This window comes from Agelaius phoeniceus, chromosome 2, assembly GCF_051311805.1.
Source record: "Agelaius phoeniceus isolate bAgePho1 chromosome 2, bAgePho1.hap1, whole genome shotgun sequence".
In the NCBI taxonomy this organism is placed as follows: Eukaryota; Metazoa; Chordata; class Aves; order Passeriformes; family Icteridae; genus Agelaius; species Agelaius phoeniceus.
Genome location: NC_135266.1, coordinates 33,585,415 through 33,607,610, shown reverse-complemented (window position 1 = coordinate 33,607,610; position 22,196 = coordinate 33,585,415). Strand labels below are relative to the sequence as shown.

Here is a 22,196-nt window from a genome sequence, read left to right as displayed (position 1 = left end):
TGGGTATCCATCTTATTTCAAGGTTTGTTGCTATATGAGACTCTTCTTAGATAAAGCATCAAAGCCATTTGCTTTCTGCTGCTTTTTCATGAAGTTTTCTAAACCAGAGGTTGCATGTCAGATCCTACAGCAAGAACTGGCAAACTAATGTGTCAAGTTTAGTTGAGATGTGTTTCTTCATGTTCCAGTGTATTAAAAATGATCCTTCAATGTCAGACCTTCTGCATTGGTTTTAGTAACATTCCACTGGAAGTGACATCTTTTTAGAAATCGAGTTTTATTAAAGTGTAGTCAAACAGTGATATAACTGGAAATTAATGTGGTGAACAGTCACCAAAGGGCTTTTCAATTTTGTCTATAAAGGTAAAAGCATACTGCAGGTAATACCAGAGTTCATTTGGTAATAGCTGGACATAGACTTCACCAAGAATGCATTTCAATTCTATTACAAACAGATCTTAAGAATTGTGTGTGCTTAGATTATCATACAAACGTAAAAATGCGACCCTGAAAACCTAAACCTAAAAATGCGACCTGAAAATCTAACTGTACTGTATGAAAAAAGAATACTTTTTTTTACAGTGCCAAAAAAATCTGAATCTGCTGATGTAGAAGAATCCAAAATAGGAAATGAAGAGAGTGATTTAGAAGAATCTTGTGTGGTACCTCACAGTCCTGTACCTATAGATAAAAAGCCCATACCAATCAAATCACCCAAGGTAGGATATTAGATTCTGAATCAACCTTGTCAATAAAAATAACAAGAGAGAAAAGAATGAGCTAAAGCATGATTCCTATAACTTGACATTTAATGTTCTGATAATGGTGTTTACTGTGTATAATTAAGTGTGATATGTTGTTTCAGTGAAGCCTGGAATGATTTTTAAAGATGAGGTTGTACTATGTATTTAGCATATGTGAATATACCTTCTTTAATTTTTAAATTACTGATAATCTTAGATAAAGCTTCATTTCAAAATAAAATGTTGTTATGAGTTACTTCCTCTTTTTTCAACATTTGAACATCTGAAATTTTATGTAGCAGTAGTAAAAATGATAATGATTAAAATAATACTAAGTTCTTTCCTGACTTTTAAGAAGTTTTCATTTTCCCCTCAGCCCCCCCCCCCCCCCCCCCCCGCCTCAATATTTTAAATTTGGAAATTGTTTTGCATGAAATAACTTATATTTTCAGTAATTTAAAGTTGTTTAAAAAGTTTTGACATACTACCTTCTTGTTTTGCAGGATAAGTGGCAGCCAATTTTGAGTACAGTTACAGGTGTCCACAAATACAAATGGCTGAAGCAAAATGTTCAAGGCTTGTATCCACAGTCTGCCCTCCTTAACACCATTGTTGAATTTGCACTTAAAGAAGAGCCAGTGGATGTAGAAAAAATGAGAAAATGTTTATTAAAACAGGTGACATGAACAAAAATGTGCCACTTACATAATTCTGACAGTTATTAGCAATTTACATAAGTATGACAATTTGTTTTTTCCCTTTGACAGTTGGAAAGAGCAGAAGTTCGTCTGGAGGGAATAGACACTATTCTGAAATTGTCAGCTAAAAATTTTTTGCTCCCATCTGTGCAGTATGCCATGTTCTGTGGATGGCAGAGGCTTATCCCAGAAGGAGCCAATATAGGGTAAAACTTCTTGTTGCTTTTGCTTCTGTTAGCATTCAGAAACACAGAATCACAAGAGTGATTATATGTAGGTGCTTTTTATTGAAGAGCTCTGGGTGTCAGGGGTATTCAACCCAAATCTGACTCCAATATGCATTTGGGATGAACATGTTTTTATATTCTATCGTTATATAACTTTCATGTTAATTATTAAACTTATATTGTTCTATTGTATACATAGATTTCAGCCAAGCATGACTCCTCATGGCCCACCTTTAAATTTCTAACGTCGTTTCTCATGATTATTCTTATGATTATACAATAATTATATTTCATTACTAAGCAATCATCACATCTAACAATTATATCATTTATCATACTGCTTATGCAGGTGCAGTGATCTGGAAAAACACAAAGCCTAACATTTTCAGAGTCTATCTTTAACATTTTCCGGGGCCCCACTATCACTTTCACAATTCTTTAATAAGAGAACAATACTTATTTTTGTTGTTGGTTTTCTTTGAAGGGAGCCTCTTACCGACTGCCTGAAGGATGTTGATCTGATCCCGCCGTTTAACAGAATGCTGCTGGAAGTAACTTTTGGGAAGTTGTATGCCTGGGCTATTCAGAATGTCCGGAACATCCTGCTGGATGCTAATGCAAAGTTTAAAGAACTAGGTGAATCTCATCTCCTTGCTTTTTTCTGTGGAGAAAACTGCTTTACATTAATATTATTGCATTTTTTTTTAAATTCCAAATAATTGGGCTGCTGAAATCAGTTCCCTTGATTTGTGTTGAGAATTACTTTGTGTTTGTTTCTGTGTGTTTTTCCAACCTTCCCACCGTGACCCTGTGTTAACTCACTTCTCAGTATTTGAGTATATTGCTGATTTCCCAGCAACAGGTGATTGATTACTCATTAGTAACATTTTAGCATTATAATACAAATTAGTCAGTTTCTTGGAACTTCTGCTTTTAAGTTCTCAAGGACAAGCAAGGAATAAAAAATAATTTAAACCATCAATCAAACAAATAAATCTATAACTTATTTTATTGTAGCTCCCAAATGTCAGCTGACTTTGTTGTTTATATTACGTTTAAACTAGGTCTGCAGCCTGTTCCTCTTCAAACAATTACTAATGAGAATCCAGCAGGACCAAGTCTTGGAACCATTCCCCAAGCACGTTTTCTGCTGGTCATGCTGAACATGTTGACCCTGCAGCATGGTGCAAACACCCTGAGCCTGCTCCTCAATTCTGGCATGCTGGCCTTGACACAAACCACACTGCGGCTGATAGGTACAGTTCTTCTTTCTTACTTGGAGAAAGCATTTGCTTTACAAATTCCCTGTGTTTTCTACCTGTTGGTATACACAAATTACAGAATCACTTTGCTGCTTGAAGATAGTACTTAATGCTATTTACCTTTACCTTGATACAAAAACCACATCTGCAAGCATGATTGAGAAGGAGGTTAATTTAATTGCAGTCTTTATTCAATCTTTTTTTTTATTGCTTGCTTTGGCCAGCCTTTTCTTAAATTTTAGTTAATGTGTAGTTTTGGTGGAACTGTTGCAACTAAATTAAAAATGGAAAATTTAAAATTAAAGTAGTAAAAACTGCCTACTCTCTACTCTCTATTTAATTTGTTCTACATATGAAAAATGTTGCCAGTCTGCATATTTAAGCTTGAAGCTTTCTTTGTTCTGTTATAGTTCTCTGGTGTGTTCCCCTATGATTCAAATTGCTGTGGTTTTTCTCTCTTAGTTTTCTTATATAATAGCAAACATTTGTTCCTGTAACTTGTGTTTAACTGAAGTGTGCACCAAAAGTTTTTAAAAAAATTCTGTTTGTAGAACCATTGAGCCAATTGAGTCATCATTATTAATGTCTTTTACTTGTCACTTGTTTTTTCATTCAAAATTAAGTATTTCAATTTCTTTGCATTCAAAACCATTACACTTCAGTTTTCTAAAAGGTCATTTGACTTATCACCTGCTAGTCAGCTTTCCTGTTTGTTGCTGCTTTTATATTACAAGGTTTATGTGCCTGTAATTTTTCATGTGATATAGGTACATATATACATGTGTAGCTGGATAAAACCTCTTTTGTGTTTTTTCCTTGTTAGGACCCAGTTCTGATAATATTGAGGAGGATATGATTGCCTCTTCTCATGGGGCTTCAGCCACGGTCCTAGAGGAGTCAAGAAAGGAAACTACACCTGTTCAGCTCCCTGTTTCTGGACCAGAGCTGGCAGCCATGATGAAAATTGGTACCAGAGTGGTCAGAGGGGTAGACTGGAAATGGGGTGACCAGGTACAATTTCTTTCATACAGGTTTTGGGTGTGTTATTATCTACAGTCTCTGTTCAGCGGACTGTCTGTGAAGTTTCTGGTCCATCAAACTTAAGGGCATTTTACACTCCAAATGTTGAATTAAGGATATAGGAATTTAACAGAAAATAAACCTTGCATTTCAGCTGGTCCTCAGAGATCAGAGGAGCTGGTTGCAGCTGGGCTTGAATTCTGATTGTAGCCCAGTCTAGCATTTTAAGTCTGAGTTTGGAGGAGAACTTGCATGAGCACAGAAGCACAAATAGTGCAGCTTCCCAGTGCAGTTCTGTAGGTCTGATGGATTCACTAAGGACTTGCATGATCCCAACTCACAAGTAGTATGGTTAATTGAAGCACCAGAAAAACAGGCTCAGGATTGCTGGTGATAAATGCTCTAACTACAGAGTGTTAGTATGTGTTGTGACACAAAGCATAGCAAGAGATCTAATAGCACTATATATACATGTATACACACACACACATATATCTGTATGTAAATTAATATTTCCAGATGTGCTCCAATGCTGTTGGAGATGCAAAGCTCACATAAAGGCTTCTCTTTGGGAAAAGAAGAGAGATGTAGTCTGTTGACAGATCTTGAGCAGGCAGGGTTTTCCCCCTCCAGCCCTTTCTTGCCCCTGCAGCCACTCTTTTCTATACTGTAAATTTTGGCCTGTCCCAATGGGATGGAACAATCATGTTCTAGATGGGGTTTGGTGACTTTGGCCATATGTGCATTATTACATATCCCATGTTTCCCTTCATCTGCATACTAAGGGGTGCCTAAGTCAATAATAGGGCTCAATGAGGGTCTCAGTTACCTTCTGTCAGAATTTATAGTTGACAGAAGAGGTAGAATAAGCACTTTGGTCCTCCTCCATGTACTGAGGCAGACTCTCTGACCTTCATCAGAGGGTCTTTGTGTGCGTCCTTATCTCCTGAAGGAACTGAATTTAAAACTATGCTATAATAGTATCCATTTCCAACTATATAGGACATAACTTCTACTTATGTAAGACATAGTAAAAGAGATCTAATCATGAGTGTCCAAATATGCAGCTTACTGGGGTGATCCTTTTGAAAATTGTGAAATGCTTTCTAACTTCATGCTTGATTTTTGAAACCCCATTGAATGTTTACTGCCTAATCATTAGGTTAGCAGCAAAAAAGAGCAATTGCATTATTATTTTATGAGCTTTTGGTATGAATTAATGTTGTTGATTGAGTAACTTGAACCTCTCTCTTCTGTCAGGATGGACCCACACCAGGTTTGGGTCGTGTGATTGGAGAACTGGGAGAAGATGGCTGGATTAGAGTGCAGTGGGATACTGGAAGTACAAATTCTTACAGAATGGGAAAGGAGGGAAAATACGATCTCAAACTAGCTGAGCCACCACCTGCAACGCAGCCCACAACAGAGGATTCAGACACTGAGGATGATTCTGGTAAAAAAAAAATATATATAAATGTGGAGACACAGTTTTATTGAATTTTAAAATTGGTATCTTGTAATATAAAATAGCTTTTCACAGGAGCAAGTGCTTCATCAAAGAAGATTCATTTAATAGGTGTGCACTTCTGACCAGAATCTTCCTTAATGTAACTTTACTGTGAAAAAGGAAGATACGCAAGATGGTGTCCCATTGTTGCATATTCATGTGTCAGAGGAAATAATATTATTTGGTTGAAATAGTTACAGATACTTGGAGGTATCTATTTTAACATATGTTAATAACATTCTGAAGTGGGTTTTATATATGGTCTAATTATACATTTAGTCAGTGTTTCCCTATTCTTGGCAATATTTTGGAATTCCTTTTAGCTGGGTACTGCTAGAAAAAAACTTGAAAATATATGTGCAAAACACCTGGTTTATATTTTGCACTACTTAGTTGGCAGTAAGGAATCTTCATGTCAGATCATTTCAGAGAAACTGTTTATGACAAATCATTCACAAAATGTTTGTTTGAGAACCTTCGTGAAATAAAGTAACTCAGTATTAATGTATTCCTTTGCCTTTTGTGTCCCCCTTCAGAAGGAGAGCAAGTTGAAAGGAATCTTCACCCTACTTCCATGATGCTGACAAGTACTGTGAACCTGTTGCAGACACTGTGTCTCTCTGCTGGTGTCCATGCTGAAGTCATGCAGAGTGATGCTACTCGGACTTTGTGTGGGCTACTCCGCATGCTTGTGGAGAGTGGAACAATAGATAAATCAGGTATATACAGCAGCAATCTCACTGAGCTCTGTGCTTGTCTTGTGCTTTGTTGTCTTGTAAGTTTGTACATCTTTTCTTACTAATCCTTTTTTAAGGATTAATAAGAAAAGATTTAATCCTTTTAAGGCCAATGGCTGGAAAATGCATTTTCAGAGCTTTTAAAATCTTAATTTTTAAAGGTAATGTAAGTGATCCTGTGCATTCTTAGAATATAAACAGTAAAAACAGAAGAAATGCATGAGATGTGAATTGTTGACTTAGACAATTTATTAGCAATCTTTTTGTGTTTGGCAACAACAGTATGACTGGGTGTGTTATACTCCTTTTTGTAGCTTTTGTGTAATTTCAGAAGTAATGCTGTTAACTACTTTGAAATGAGGAAATAGTGTAATGATGAGAATTGTTTTAAAGGTTTATTTTATAAAATTAATTACAGGCTCTCAAATTGAAATTAACAGTTCACATAAAGACAGTGAAACAGCTTGGTGTTCTGATTTGTCCAAAAAAGACCAGTGTAGCATATAGAGAACATAGCTGGTGAAAAAGTCAACTGTTACATGTATATATCTTTTTGTTTTTAGCTTCCTTGCCAAATAAATTAGTTTATAAAGAACAGCATAGGAGCTGGTGCACGTTGGGATTCATTCGAAGCATAGCACTCATGCCTCAGATGTGCAGCACTCTGAGTACCTCTCAGTGGATAACTTTGCTAATGAAAATTGTTGAGGGGCATGAATCTTTCACTGCTGCTTCACTACAGAGACAGGTAATGTGTGCATTTCCAAATTACTTCAATAGCCAATAAAATTAGTAGACTTTAGTTTTCTTAAAAAGAAAGGTATATTTTACAAAACAGCTGTGACGTGTCCATAAATTAGATTTTAGTTAGTTGGGAAAAAGATAACATTTTCTTAATATTTAGGACTTACTGTTTTAAATTTACATCTCTTGAATTTTGAGCCTTCAGGATACTATGGACTCCCTTGTTTTATTGAAAGAAAGGTCAAAATAGTGTTCCAGAACTGTGCTTCAGAAACTCCCATATAATATTTCCTACAAGTTGAATAAATGAAAGAATAACAAGTATATGGTTAGGAAAAAGTTACATTTCCTTTAAAGTTACCAAATTATGTATTGTCTACTGCCCCTATTTCCATTGGAAACTGTTAATATTATTTAAATTACAGTCTCTCTTAAGAAGCTACATCTTTGCATCTTATTTGGTATTGTATTTCCCTTGGCATCTTTCCCCTTTTCTCATTTCTTCTTTTATTTTTTATCTCTTTTTTCCTCTTCTGCTGTTCCTTAGCATCTTGTTAATGCCTTTTACATGAGACTGAAAAGAAAAATTTTTATGGAATAACTGCCAAATTTTAAGGCTTGGGGATCAAATGATCATCTTATTCTTTTCCTTGATAAGCTAATCAACATTTATTGATCATAATAAGGCCATGTTCATAAAGGCCTGTTCATTTTTGTGTGATCTTGCAGTAAATTCTTACCAGTATTTTTAATATGCTGAGATTTCTGTTATCATCCTGGACTTAGTGCAGTAGAGTCATCTGTGCTGTCCAGGAAATACTCAAGAGAAATGACCATTCCTCATGTACTTCATGTACCAAGTCAAGAACAACAAAAAGATGAGACCTTGAAGTTCTATAAAGACATGTTATTGGCAGAAGTTTGCAAGAGGAGAGTTATCTTTGCTGTTAGTCACTTGTATTGGTCTTCTAGGTGGAAGATGAGGAAGCTCAAAACCTCAAGTGCTCTGACTCAAAATATGCAACCACCTCTGGTCTTTGATACTGCAGTGCTGCACCTGCCCCTGTTCCTTGTCAACCTTGCACTGAGTGTCTGGGTTCAGAGATGCCAGCCTGTTCCTTCTGTACTGTGTTGGAGGCCCTGGTTTCACAGTGCCTACTTCTGACTGTCACTGTGGCTGCTTTTGCCTGCCTTCCACCATTCAGCTTTTTATCTCATGAATTTTAACTATTATAGCTTCTTTGCAGAACAATTGGAAACTTTCTTTCTGAAGTACATCTTAGTACTAATTTCTGAATTTGCAGTCTGAACAAACTTTCCCATTCTGTATTCCTATTTTTCCTATTTGTTTTTTTCTCAGTGTGCATGTCTCATGTCCTAAGAGGTTGGTTCACTAATATAATGTGCCAGTAAAATTGTTATTGGCTCTGAATTGTATCTACTCATTTTAAAATATCCCTTAGCAAACTCAAGATCAGTAACTCTGTAATTTTCACAGCACAAAAGAAATCAACATTATAAAAATAACTACAAAGGAAAGCAAACTTTAAAAACTTCATTCTTCTGTACCTAATATGTTTGAGAGTTTCTTTAGTATTTGGTGGTGTAGACTAGAATAACACTAATTTTGTTCTCTTTTTAGATCCTTGCTGTACATTTATTGAAAGCAGTACTTCCATCCTGGGATAAAAATGAAAGGTCAAGAGACATGAAATTTCTTGTGGAAAAACTGTTTGGATTTTTAGGGAGCCTGCTTAGTACTTGTTCTTCGGATATCCCACTACTCAGAGGTAGAGGATTTTTCCCTCGGTGGCTTGTTTTTCTGTATGGGAAATGTGTGCATTAAACTCATGACTGTTCTGCCACTGATTTGTCTTTCCAGAATCTACTCTGAGGAGGAGAAAGGCCAGGCCCCAAGCATCTCTAACTGCCACTCATAGTAGTACTTTAGCAGAAGAGATAGTGGCACTGCTGAGGACGCTGCATTCGCTCAGCCAGTGGAATGGACTCATAAACAAGTACATCAACTCTCAGCTAACCTCCATCACCCACATCTTTGCAGGAAAACAGTCAGAAGGGGTAGTTTCCACGTTTTAAAATAAGCTCATTTTTATAGCAATATTTATTTTGAAATTATAAATACTAAATCTTTGTAAACAATATTAAGCTTAATATTGAAACCATTTTTCTACTTTTATATATATTTGTGTTGTAATTTTTAAGTTGAAATATGTGTGATTAACTTTGTTTTTTAAAGCAGATAGAAGGGTGTGTTTTCTCCCTACAGTTAAATTTTATTGTTCTTTGTTAGGCTGTGTTGGATGACTACTTCCCTGACACTGAGAATCCAGAGGTGGGAGCTCTGATGGCAGTCTTGGCTGTGATTGGTGGCATAGACAGTCGCTTGAGACTGGGTGGACAAGTAGTTCATGATGAATTTGGGGAAGGCACGGTGACACGCATCACCCCGAAAGGGAAGATCACTGTGCAGTTCTACGACATGCGGACGTGCAGAGTGTGCCCTCTGAATCAACTGAAACCAGTGAGTTTGTTTTATTAAGGCTTCAACACTGGGAAGGTGTAAAAACTCTGATATGGACCAAAGAAAACATTAGTTCTTCATTGGCTAAGTACACTGACATTTAACACACACAATGCTCTGAATGCATGTCTAAGATGGTCCTCATGCAAACCTCTGTAGGACCTTTAAATCCCATCCTGGGATTCCCATTTGCTGGGGAGGTGAAGGAAGAGGGGTTTAAGCTGGAGTTGTTTGATTTGAGGTCAAGTCCCAAGTTATTGTAATGTGTTTTATAGCTCTTAGATGAGAGGAGCTTTCTATTTAACCTGATTTTCTAAGTAATCTTAGAAAGTCTTGGGTATTTGCAATTGAATCTTGATTTGGTTGATATGACTTTAGTGAAAGCACAGTGTGCTTGGCTTGCTTCAAGTCTGGAGTTCTTTCTTGCTCTGACTCTGTTCTGCTTTCTCACCAAGAAGGCCTGCAATTGTGTGGTACAAGTACAGGCTTAGGAGCTGTGTAGGGAATAGAAATCCCCTCTAGTTTTTCCTGGTCAAGAGCAGTAACACAAATGCAACTTTTCCTCTCCCACAGTTAATAACTGTTGAAACTTTTTAGTGACTCTGTGAGATTTTAGGAAAATGCCTACCTGTTTTTTTGTTAGTTTTTTTCTTGTTTTTTGATTCTTCTCCCACTGTCTAGCTTCCAGTTGTGGCTTTTAATGTGAACAACTTGCCTTTCACTGAACCTATGCTATCCATTTGGGCTCAGCTAGTGAATTTGGCTGGAAGTAAAATAGAAAAACAAAGAATGAAGTCTCCCAATCAAGGTCTTTCAGGTACAGTTGGGGGCTTTTTGCTGTTTTTTTTCCTTCGGAAGTAGATGAATATGCTCTGAGAAAAATACTAGTATCAGCAAACGTAGATAAGGAAAAGGGTGTCCTGGAACCTTACCTGTTTTGTTATTCAGCACTGGATAACAGGCACTTAAGAGACAAATTTAGCTAGATGGTGAATTGCTTTGCAGTATAAGTGAAATATCTTTGATGGGAAAATATAAATGAGGTTTGGGGCTGATCTTACTCTACTGAGTTGTTGAAAATACCAGATGCAAGTAACATCTCTAGCTGCACTTACTGTGTTATAAATCAGCTGTATGATTGTCCAGGTTGTGAAAAGTAGGAAGGCAGTATTTTTAACAGCATGAGTCATACAATGTGTGCAGGCTTTTGATCCATTTGCTGTTTAAACTGACTCATGTGAGCACTACACAGTGAGGTAAGATGTAAACTGATGTTTGGGCTGAGGTTGTATGAATCATAATCTTCCCTAATACAAGAGATTTCTAGCACTAATGGCTGCTTAATGTTTCTGCTAGGTCAAGTTGATCTGGATCTGCTGCGGTGCCAGCAGTTAAAGCTGTACATACTAAAAGCTGGACGAGCTCTGCTTTCTCACCAGGATACACTCAGGCAGATCTTATCTCAGCCAGCTGTTCAGGAATCTGCATCAAATCCTGCAGGTATTCTGGAGTGCTACCTGACTGTGCTGGTCTTTGTTCAGATGGTAGATAGAGTATGTGACCATAACCCTTGCTAGTGGCAATTGGACAGTAGAAATTCAGTTTTCTCTGTAAAGATTAAAAATTAAAATTCTTGCGTGTTTCAAGCTTCTAGGTTAAAAAGATTTTGACTTTTTAACTTAAGTTTTGAAAACCAAGAACATCATCAAGTGTTTGAAGCTCTAAGTAATGGAGTTAGCTAAATTTGTAGGTCTTCTGTAGTTGGTAAGCTTTGTAAGTAATTTAAAAAATACTTAATACTTTTTGCAGTGGTTTTATTTTTCTGCTTCAAAAGTTAAAATTGGCTATTGATTTTACTTCAGAGGTCTTGCTTCCAGTGAAACAAGTACAGAAATATAATTTCTTAATCATAATATTAAAGGAGTTGAAACAGCTGTAGTTCTAATAATTTGAATTATTTCTTCTACCTGCGCTCTGCATATAAAAATAAATACAATAACTGTCAGCTTTTGAGATAGTTATCAATGCCTTTGGAGTATGTAATAATTCATTGGGTATTTTGGAAGCATGCAATATCTTAAAATATAACAATATATTTGTCTTATATGGATATTTTTGTAGGATTTTTTTGTCAATTGCCAGACTTTAAGTCAACTGAATCTACAGGTTTTTTTTAGGAATGGAGCAGCGTTTCACTCTTACCATCATTTTTAAAGGGGAAAAAAAAAGTAACACTTTTTTTTAACCTGAACAACATATGTTGAGGACTATTAACTGTTTTGTTATATATAAATGTTATATATAAATTTATATATATAAGTGTTATATATAAATTTATATATAAATTTATATATATATAAATATATATAAATGTTACATATTTTGTTATATATAAATATAAATAAACATATATATATAAATATATATAAACAGAACAAAGTTTTCTGAAAATTGTCCTTACAGGTGAAATGTAGTAGTTCTCTTAAAAAAAATTAAGCTAATCAAGCTAATTAAGCTTCTCTTGTCATCATTGCTTAATGACAAGAGGACATTTTCATGTGGTAGTCACCGTAAAGATTTAGGAAACATGAATGTTTATGCCAACAGCAATACAAAATTAAATATGAAAGGTGCAGAATTGTGAGCTAGTTGGTTCAATAAAATTATCCTATTTTGAAGGGACAAAGATACCTAAAGGGATCTCTTCCTAAGAGGTACATTATAGGGAAAATAACTCCTATAATTAATGCATTATATTTTGAAGGAAATCCAGGGGTCACTAAAGTTCTTGGTTGTCTGTCTCAAGTGGTTTATCATGGAAGTATCTCTAGCTAATAGTCTTATTGCAAAAAAAGGTGTCAAAAGACACAAGGTGCAAATTCACTGTCCACTGAGTAGTTTCTGTTAGACCTGTCTTAGGTGTATTTTAATAAATATATTGTTTATCTATAAATTTTGTACTTGCTTCTTTTGTCCAGAGATTGTGGTACAAATGGCTTAATCTTAAATGCATTGTGTCTTGGGAGAAGAGATATGTGAGAAATAACAAAACCCTAAAATAAGTCTTCTGATTGACCATGTTGCATGGTTTTGGTTAAAATAATGTTTTTCTTTAAGAGGATGGAGCAGCTGCCTCTCCAGACATAGGAGATATGTCTCCTGAAGGACCTCAGCCTCCCATGATCCTTTTGCAGCAGCTTTTGTCAGCTGCTACACAGCCATCACCTGTGAAAGCCATATTTGACAAACAGGAGCTTGAGGTAGAGTCTGTGTTTTCTGCTGAGTAACCTGAGAAATAACTCTGTGTAATCTGCATTCCAGTTGAAGCTTATTAAACTATAGGTTTAAAAAAGAAGTGACTCTGAACCCTTTTGGGCAAATAATGTTTAAAGCATGCATGTTCACACACACGAACGTACTAAATATTCTTGTTTTGCTTGGACTGATTGATTTGTTCTCCTCCAGGCTGCTGCTTTGGCAGTGTGCCAGTATCTGGCTGTAGAGTCTACACATCCTTCAACTCCACTGTTTGAAGACTGCAGCTCTAGTGAAGCTACAACACCCATCACAGTGCAACATATCCGACCCACAAAAGTGAAGAAACGCAAGCAGTCTCCAATTCCACCCCTCCCCATTGTAGTTCAACTTATGGAAATGGGCTTTCCTAGGAAAAACATAGAATTTGCACTAAAATCTCTGTCGGGAACATCTGGAAGTGCTTCTGGACTACCAGGTATTTTGTTTAGTAGAACAAATAATATTAGAAGGAGAAGAAGAGTTGTAAGCAGATTAAAACAGTACTTATGAGGGAGAAGTTACCTTCTTTTTGGATACAATCTTAACAATGTCAGTGAATCCCTTGGAGACAAGCTGAGTTTGTTTTCTGTGTTAGGAGTGGAAGCCCTAGTGGGCTGGTTGTTGGATCACCCTGATGTTCAAATCACGGATCTTTCTGATGCTGATACTATCTCTGATGAATATTCAGATGAGGAAATAGCAGAAGAAGTGGAAGAAGCTGAAGCTGCTTGTCCTGTTGTGAGTATTAACTTAGTAAACCTAAGTTATGCTAGCTAGCTGCAAATTTTGTAATTCTTCCCTTTTTGGGAAAATGGTGAGAGTACAAGGACAACCTGCTGCCCCAAGCTTTCAGAACAGTATCAAGGATCATGCTTGCCCTGTGTTTCTAATACACGACGTAAAACAATGGAGGATAATCCATAAACAGTTTCTGAGTTAGCACAGGGAGAAGTAGAACGTAGGTAGATGTTTCACCATGCAGGTGGAACATGTTCCAAGTAGTTCCTGATAGATGGTCTTAGTTTCTATAAAAATAATTGATGTTATAGTGTAATATTGGTGAAGGAGTTCTCCCTTCTCCTTTCCCTTGGTCTGAAAAACAAACATATGTTACCTACAAGGAAGGACTTAAGAACCAGTGAATAAATGGCAAAAATAGTCTATTAAATAACTTAGCCTTTTCCTCATAAAAACTTTTTCTACTTACTGATGATAAAATTACCATTACAGTGCCTATTGAGTGTGATAGCTTTAATGTGAATTTGTGTTAGTCTTCTGTTGACTTTCAAGAACTCTTTCAAAAAAGGACTTGTCAATAAAATTAAATGGATTTCATATTTCTGTTTGTCCTTGAAGGACTTATGTTGAGTTTTCATTCACATGTGGGATTTTGTAATTTAAATTAATGCATTATATTTTGAAGGAAATTTACTTGACAGCTTTTGCTATCTTTATCAGGATTGCAGTGAAAAACTGCTATATATTGCCTTTTATGAAAAAAAACCCATTTAATCCTCAAAACAGAACAAAGTTTTCTGAAAATTGTCCTTACAGGTGGAATGTAGTAGTTCTCTTAAAAAAAAATTAAGCTAATCAAATCTGGAAAAGAATATTTTTTAATAAATGCAATTTAATTTTTAAGCTTATTTTTCTAAAGGAGTACTTTAAATCTCATTGTTCTATCTAAAAAAAGTTAGTAAACTTCAGGTTAGAGATTACCATTTACCACTTTTTTTGTTTTCCTCTCCCAACAAATATCCTAAGAAGTGGAATGTGAATGTGTATCTTCAAGGCTAATTAGAGTAGTGACAAATCCTCTCTGTTCTGATTTTCCTTGGCAATCAGGTTTCATAAAAGCAATTGGCAGCTTCCTTCAAACATTTTGAAAATTTGCATTTATGTTCCTTGATAAGTAATTTTGGAAAGTAAATTTTAATTTAAAATCAAGTAGATTGTAAATGTTATCCTTACAGTGAGTTGAACCTGTTGAAGTTTTTTCCCATTTTGGCATGGAGCTGGGATATTGTATGGGCTTATTTTTGTTGGGTTATCTTCAGTCTTTGCCAACAATTTTATTTATCTGAATTGAAAACAAATGGTGTAATTGTTTCATATTTATTGTGGACTTTTTTCCAGTCAAGTGGTGCTGTTGTAACAGAGAGCCAGACCTATAAGAAACGAGCTGATTTCTTAAGCAATGATGACTATGCTGTCTATGTTAGGGAGAATATTCAGGTAAGTACGATGATCAAAAGCAACATAGAAACTACTTTCCTCTTGGTACTAAAGCCTTTACAGATTGATTGCATTCTGTTGTCCTTTTTCCCTAGGTGGGGATGATGGTTAGGTGCTGCAGAACCTATGAGGAAGTTTGTGAAGGAGATGTAGGCAAAGTTATTAAATTGGATCGAGATGGATTGCATGACCTGAACGTGCAGTGTGATTGGCAACAAAAGGGTGGTACTTACTGGGTCAGATATATCCACGTTGAGCTTTTAGGTGAGTTCACTTCTGACTGCTTTCTAACTGAAAAAGTGAGTGGTAGACTAAGGCAGATGTAGTTTTGGAGGGGGAAACCCCACTCACTATGCATTTATTCTTGCATCTGCTAGGATTCCCGCCCCAGAGTTCTGCCTCCCATATCAAGATAGGTGACAAAGTGTGTGTGAAAAGCTCTGTCACCACACCCAAATACAAGTGGGGATCAGTCACTCACCGAAGTGTGGGCATCGTCAAAGGTAATGTGTATTCAATGTGTATTCAGCATGGGGCAGGGGCAGATAAGAAGCTCAAGACCATGCAGGCTTTCTTCTAGAAACACTTAAAAATCCCACTGTTTTGTGGAGTATTGTATGATGATAGAGAATATAGAATGCATTTGAAGTCTGTGGTGAATTCATAGACATGTGCTCTGTGGCAGCCCATTTTGTTAGCCTGTCCATCTGCTTTTGAGCCACTTCATTTGCTCACAGTAAAAGTCTTTAAGCATCTGTGCAGCTTCTGGTTATAGTTCTCATTTACACTTTGGATGAATCACAAATGATTTTCCTTTAAGAAGTAATTGTAGCTTGAGAGCTTCATAAGGAAGCAAGGAGAAAGTGGGATGCACTTGTGTCAGGCTGTGAGGGATGTAATTGAAGTAATCTGTGGAACACAGGTTCTTTGAGGAGGTACAGATTTTGGTCATACTGTGTCTGTGCTTAGAAGTGCGTGCTTGCTTGGGAATTTCTTTTAAAAAAAATTAAGACAAAATCAGAGTAGAAAAATTGAAATGGAATACTGCTCTAAGGGCTTTTGGCTTAATTTTATAGAGATTTGCAACACCTTGTGTTTTCTCCATGTTTTTGTCACAGCCTTTAGTGCCAATGGGAAAGATGTTATTGTAGACTTTCCTCAGCAGTCACACTGGACTGGCTTGTTGTCAGAAATGGAATTGGTTCCCAGCATTCATCCTGGAGTCACGTAAGTGATGATTTACTTTTATCTTGGTGTATAGGGGTTGTCCTTTATCTTATTGTCTTGATTCTGTTATCTTGTCTCATTAACAAGTAACTTGTACCATATATATATAGACTTGTTCTTCTCTTGTCAAATCAGGTGTGATGGCTGTCAGATGTTTCCCATCAATGGGCCTAGATTCAAATGCAGAAACTGTGATGATTTTGACTTTTGTGAAACGTGTTTTAAAACCAGGAAGCATAACACCCGACATACCTTTGGCAGAATAAATGAACCAGGTAAGTTTTACAGTGTGTCTCTTAGATTAATTTAAAATGTGTTTAAGTTGTTTTGGAAGAAACAGTTTTAAATTTCAGCTCCTTAATATGATGAACTTAGTGTTCAGATTCACCCCCTGGACAATAAAACATTTATGGCATTGCTACAATTGCATGTGATGGACTACAACAAAACATTAACCCCTAAACCTTTTCTGTGGTGTTAAAAAGTTTAAAAAATGTCTATATGACAGTAACTCTACATGTCAAAATGGCATTTTTACTTACACCAAGAATAAAATGTGTAATTTTCTAATCCTCCTTCCTTTTGCTGTCAGCCTAGATGTAGATGAATAGAATCCTCATGGTGCCAGAGGCAGCTAGAAATACCTAAGATATCTTCTTATGCCTCAGTTGCTCTTCAGCTGTTTTGCCTGTTGGTGTGTGATGGCTGTTGCATCATTTCTTCTGTGATGTGGAGGCTCCAGAGGAGAGTAGTGGGAAAGGGAAGCCTTTTGAAAGACTCATAATCAGACTTTCTTTCTCTAGGGCAAGAACAGGTACAGCCATTTTAGCTCCAAGAATTTGGGGCTTTGCTTTGTTATGCAAAACTTACCTGATGTTTTGTTTTACTTCTTTTCCATCCACCTTCCTAACAATTAATCTTATCCCTGGTATTTGCAGGGTGATGCTGACTTCTGGACTAAATTTCTTTCTATTTACACATCACCAGTGTAATTGTTTTGGAAAATGAACAAACCTGATTCCTCCCTAGAGATTGTGAACAAGGTGTTGTGTGGGCAAGAAAGACATTAATGTAATAAGTCAGCTGATAGAGCTGTGCAACTAGAATGGTGTGAATCTGTAATCCTTCCCCTTGCCCTGTGCTGTAGGGCAGAGAAGTTAAAATATTCTTTTCATCAAAATTTCTAAATGCTACAAAATCAGTGAAGGGTAGTGGAACTAAGGTTTGCAGGGAGGAAATCCACATCTCACTAAACCACCTTCTTCTGGAACTTTGAATTTTTCAGTGTTCCAACTTTTCCATTTCTATTCTTTGGTAGGGGATTTTTGTTGAGGTTTAGTTGTGGTGTTTCATATGCTGTAGTGGTGTAAAAAACTGGTGTGCTGTGGCCTGTATTTTGAATTACATATCATCATAAGTTTTGATCTGATTTGTTTTAGAGGGAAAGACCTTTTCAAGTAGCTGTCTAGTCAAGAACTTGGAGAGTTAAAACTTCTTTAAAAAAAGGTGCTACACCCTTTAAGCACCAGTGTTGTGTACTACATAGCATCACCATGCTAATGTGATATGTGCCTGTGTCCTAAATGCAGCCTACATACCCAAAATGGGTACCCCTACATCTCCAAAATTTGTTACATTGCCTTTCACCCTGCTTATGGGTTTCAAAGGAGCAATTTTCTTTGAGAGGTGCATGCTAAATGTGTCACTTAACCCTGCAGGTCAGTCTCCTGTGTTCAGTGGGCGTTCTGGAAAGCAGCTGAAGAGACGGCACAGTAGCCAGCGGGGAATGTTACTGGATGATTGGTCAAGGATAGTCAAGAATTTGAATGTCTCATCCTCTGTGAATCAGGCTTCCCGTCTCATTGATGGTAGTGAGCAGTGCTGGCAGTCTTCTGGTTCACAAGGAAAGGTAGCTTTTTTAAATTATTTATTCTGGTATACTTCATGCTTAAAAGGATCTCCCCAGTACCTTCCCTTCTCCAGACTGAGCAGCCCCAACTCTCTCAGCCTGTCTTTGTAGGAGAGGTGGTCCATCTCTGTGATTGCTTTTGTCACCCTCTTCTGATCCACTCTGTCAGGTCCATGAGGGGTTTTTGTGCTGAGGACCCCAGAGCTGGTTGCAGCACTCCAGGTGGGGTCTCACAGGAGCAGAGAGGGAGAATCCCCTCCCTTGACCTGCTGGTCACAGCTCTTGGGATGCAGCCCAGGATTCAGTTGGCTTTCTGTGAGTGCACACTGGTAACCCGTGTGCAGCTGTTCATCCACGAGAACCTCCAGCTGTCTTTCAGTGGGGCCACTCTCCAGCCTCATCCCCCAGAATGTTGGTATAAGCAGGACTACCCCATCCCAGATGGAGAATGCCACACTTGCCCTGGTTAAATTTCATACAATTGGTGATACTCAACCCTCTAGTCTATCAAGGCCTCTCTGCCTTGGAGGGAGTCAACAGCTTCTCCTGTTTTAGTGTCATTGACAAAGTTACTCAATGTACATTTGACTCCTGCAGCCAGATAATTTATAAAAGGTGGTGTTCCTTAGTTTATGGTTTATCAGTTTCATTGGCCTACAGCAGTGCTTTGTGACCAGCTTAGGCACCAGGATGTGCAGCTGAGCATCTCTCCAGTGTGTTTTGATGCTCTGTTGAGGGCCATGCTGAGAGTACGCCCAAGTACCTTTACTCCAGGTTTTCTACAGACTGTAACCTAGTAGTTACATTATGTCCCGTTACTTAACCTCCAGTGGTACTGTGCTTTCTGTGTTCTCAGTGGTGTTGGTCTTGGCTGAAATAAATTGTTTGCTACAACTGTTTCTCTTGTAATTGGACATAGGACAAGCAAGAAGTTCACAAGGTCATTTCCCTTTGGCCGGTTGCCATATATTGCAGCTGTTGTGTACCATTAAGAGATGTTTTCCATTCTTTCTTCAGAAACATCACATATATATTCTTGTTAATCATATGGTGGTCATGACAATACTATCTAAAAATGAAATTCTGTGTTTCCACTAGCACTGGATTCGCCTGGAGATTTTTCCAGATGTTCTTGTTCACAGACTAAAGATGATAGTGGACCCTGCAGACAGCAGCTACATGCCCTCCTTAGTTGTAGTTTCAGGTATGTGTATGTTCTCTAAGAAGTCAAAATTTTTTTGTTGTTTTTTTTTGCACCCAACAGCAGGTATTTATCTGGTTTTTGTTGACATAGTTATCTGTTACACAGATGCCTGTATGTGAAACAAACACCATATCCTAAAATGTTTTTCATTCTGTGTTTTCTTTTCTAGGGGGTAATTCCTTAAATAACCTTATAGAGCTAAAGACAATCAATATAAATCCTACAGACACCACAGTGCCTCTACTCAGTGATTGTACTGAAGTAAGTGAAGCTTGTGTGAGAATTACTCTTGTGTGCAGCAGAAAAAATTGTGCTGCAAGAGATGAATGAAAAGTATTGTTGTGATCATTAAAGCCTGGTATTTTATTTTTCCTCTTAACTTAGCAGTATTTCTGGCAAGTTAGTCAGGTTAATTATTCTAAAAAGTTTACCATAATCACAAAGTAACGCTATAATAGACTTAGATATTTCAGGCAGTTTATGTAAATTAATATACCTGAGAACCAGTAAAACATTCCAATAACCTTAAGTTTTGGGATAATTTTGGATAGCAGTTCTGATCTTTTCTAGCAACAAGGAGAAATGCATAATGAATTCTGTGAGATTGGCAGTGAAATTTCTCATATGAATGAGGCCATATGCTAATGATAAAGCATGAATTTAGAGCTGAAATGACAAGCATTTAAAGTGACAGATTCATTTTCCTCAAGTGACAAAATCAAGCAAGAGTTCTGATTCTTTCCTATGTTTTATGAAGTTACATAGAACCCAAAAGATGTCAACAGAGTATTTTTCTTCTTAGTACCACAGATATATTGAGATTGCAATCAAGCAGTGCAGAAGCTCTGGCATTGATTGCAAAATACATGGCCTCAGCATCCTGGGACGTATACGTGCTGAGGATGAAGATTTGGCTGCAGTCCCTTTCCTGGCTTCTGATAATGAGGAAGAGGATGATGATAAAGCTAACACTGGGAGGTAGGTAACTGCAGTGGTGAAGGCAGGGGGAAATGGTAAACAACCTTAGTGTCTATATATTCCTATAACTCTGGAGATTATTGGAGGAAGAACACGTTAATCAGGTTGAATGGTAGTAAAGAGAAATCAGTATCTTAGTTTTTTGGAGTTGTAAGGGGATCCTTTCTCAATAAATATGTTCTCTGAGATGATCACACATGTTACACTAAGGTGTAACATTTTGTATGACTCATTCCCTTTTGCTGTATACTTGGGGTTGGAAAATGAGCTAAAATCTTGATGTGCTTATATTTTATACTCGGTTTTCTTTTTTTTTTTTTTCCCCAACTGTGGTAGTGCAGTTTGAGTCTTGAAACTGTTCCCAACTGTAAAAATCAGTAAATACAGTAACAAGATGCCTATGCTACAGCATGCTGTTTGCTAAACTGATTGTTTTTTCTTTTCTCAATATGTTCAGTCTTGTTAGGAAGAAGGCAGCTGGTCTTGAATCAGCAGCTACAATAAGAACCAAAGTTTTTGTATGGGGACTGAATGACAAAGACCAATTGGGAGGGCTAAAAGGTTCCAAGGTAGGTTGTTTTCACATTTAAGTACAAGGGAGAAACAGTGAAAAATAAAATGTACAAGTTACACAACTTAAAATTAGATACAAAGATTAGGTTTTGGTAGCTTTTTAGTGTTAAGACATGTAGATGTCTGCTGGGTGGAAAATTAGAGAAAATTTGCATTTTGGTTGGTACTTTGAAATCTGGCTTGATTTTCAGCAGCCGCTCAGTCATTTGTTTTAGATGATAATGAACTAATTGTTTAAAAAATGTGTAACGCTCGACATATTCTGTTCCTCTTGAGTTTGCATGGCTAAAATAAAACTTTTGGTGAACTTTATATATTACTTGTACTTGGCAATTGTACAATAGGAATTTTAGCACAGTGTGCAGCCATTTACATGTAGTTTTAATACAATACAAGATGAGATAGATCCCAAATGCTTATCAATTTGAAATGTCATTCATTCATCTGAAAATTATGTTCAGAGCATTTCTTCAGTTGATGTTGTGAAAAGTATAGTATATTGTATCCATGGAGTACCTTGAAGTTAACCTTTCCTGAATTCCTCAGTTTTCTCAAGAAAACTTTACTAAAAGTCCTTGTTTGTGTGACCTTTCATTTTTTATCAGGTTTTATATTTATCATAGTTTCTGTGTTAAATTTTTTTAATTGATTTTTGTCCTTTGCCTGGTGTAATATTAATTGGCATGGGTGAAGGATCTGAAAGTACCTGTTAGATTAATTGGTCTATCACTTAAGAGCTCTTCTTTTTAGAGTGTAAAATGTTGATGTGAATTGTAATGGTTTCTGTTTCCTGCCTGCTCTAGATAAAAGTCCCTTCCTTTTCTGAAACCCTGTCTGCCTTGAATGTTGTGCAAGTAGCTGGAGGATCCAAAAGCCTTTTTGCAGGTAACATAAGTTTAAAATAAATGTTATTATTTAAGGGCAGAAGCAGATTCTGAATTGTGAAACACTGATGGTGTTTCAAACTTTTTTCTTCATTTTAGTGACTGTAGAGGGTAAAGTGTATGCCTGTGGAGAAGCCACAAATGGAAGGCTGGGTTTAGGAATATCCAGTGGAACTGTGCCTATTCCCCGCCAGATTACAGCTCTCAGCAACTATGTGGTAAAGAAGGTGGCTGTTCACTCAGGTACTGACTGCTGCTGTCCTTATAGACATAAATGTAACATATTAAGCCTGAAAATAGTTCCTTCGCAGTTTTCTTGGGTGCTGTGATGCCCTAGCATATCAGATTTTTTTTTTAATAAATACAGGTTATTGAATTCTGTCTGTTGTATACTATGTCAGATTGAATC

The 22,196-nt window shown here is 36.9% G+C and overlaps 1 protein-coding gene across 3 annotated transcripts in view; it reads left to right on the top strand.

Moving 5' to 3' along the window:
* HERC2 (HECT and RLD domain containing E3 ubiquitin protein ligase 2) overlaps nucleotides 1-22,196 on the top strand; it is a 104,376-nt gene that overhangs the window by 46,064 nt on the left and 36,116 nt on the right. For all 3 annotated transcript variants that reach the window (XM_054654364.2, XM_054654362.2, XM_054654363.2), the window contains exons 31-59: nucleotides 583-719; nucleotides 1,247-1,420; nucleotides 1,511-1,647; nucleotides 2,153-2,304; nucleotides 2,733-2,924; nucleotides 3,754-3,941; nucleotides 5,211-5,403; nucleotides 5,994-6,176; nucleotides 6,758-6,942; nucleotides 8,581-8,728; nucleotides 8,821-9,017; nucleotides 9,250-9,480; nucleotides 10,162-10,297; nucleotides 10,837-10,980; nucleotides 12,598-12,740; nucleotides 12,946-13,213; nucleotides 13,373-13,515; nucleotides 14,914-15,012; nucleotides 15,108-15,276; nucleotides 15,390-15,515; nucleotides 16,131-16,239; nucleotides 16,375-16,514; nucleotides 17,958-18,148; nucleotides 19,247-19,352; nucleotides 19,522-19,613; nucleotides 20,155-20,330; nucleotides 20,788-20,899; nucleotides 21,707-21,788; nucleotides 21,887-22,030. In XM_054654364.2, the coding sequence (XP_054510339.2) occupies nucleotides 583-719; nucleotides 1,247-1,420; nucleotides 1,511-1,647; nucleotides 2,153-2,304; nucleotides 2,733-2,924; nucleotides 3,754-3,941; nucleotides 5,211-5,403; nucleotides 5,994-6,176; nucleotides 6,758-6,942; nucleotides 8,581-8,728; nucleotides 8,821-9,017; nucleotides 9,250-9,480; nucleotides 10,162-10,297; nucleotides 10,837-10,980; nucleotides 12,598-12,740; nucleotides 12,946-13,213; nucleotides 13,373-13,515; nucleotides 14,914-15,012; nucleotides 15,108-15,276; nucleotides 15,390-15,515; nucleotides 16,131-16,239; nucleotides 16,375-16,514; nucleotides 17,958-18,148; nucleotides 19,247-19,352; nucleotides 19,522-19,613; nucleotides 20,155-20,330; nucleotides 20,788-20,899; nucleotides 21,707-21,788; nucleotides 21,887-22,030 (4,497 nt within the window). The remainder of the gene's footprint in view (nucleotides 1-582; nucleotides 720-1,246; nucleotides 1,421-1,510; nucleotides 1,648-2,152; nucleotides 2,305-2,732; nucleotides 2,925-3,753; nucleotides 3,942-5,210; nucleotides 5,404-5,993; nucleotides 6,177-6,757; nucleotides 6,943-8,580; nucleotides 8,729-8,820; nucleotides 9,018-9,249; nucleotides 9,481-10,161; nucleotides 10,298-10,836; nucleotides 10,981-12,597; nucleotides 12,741-12,945; nucleotides 13,214-13,372; nucleotides 13,516-14,913; nucleotides 15,013-15,107; nucleotides 15,277-15,389; nucleotides 15,516-16,130; nucleotides 16,240-16,374; nucleotides 16,515-17,957; nucleotides 18,149-19,246; nucleotides 19,353-19,521; nucleotides 19,614-20,154; nucleotides 20,331-20,787; nucleotides 20,900-21,706; nucleotides 21,789-21,886; nucleotides 22,031-22,196) is intronic.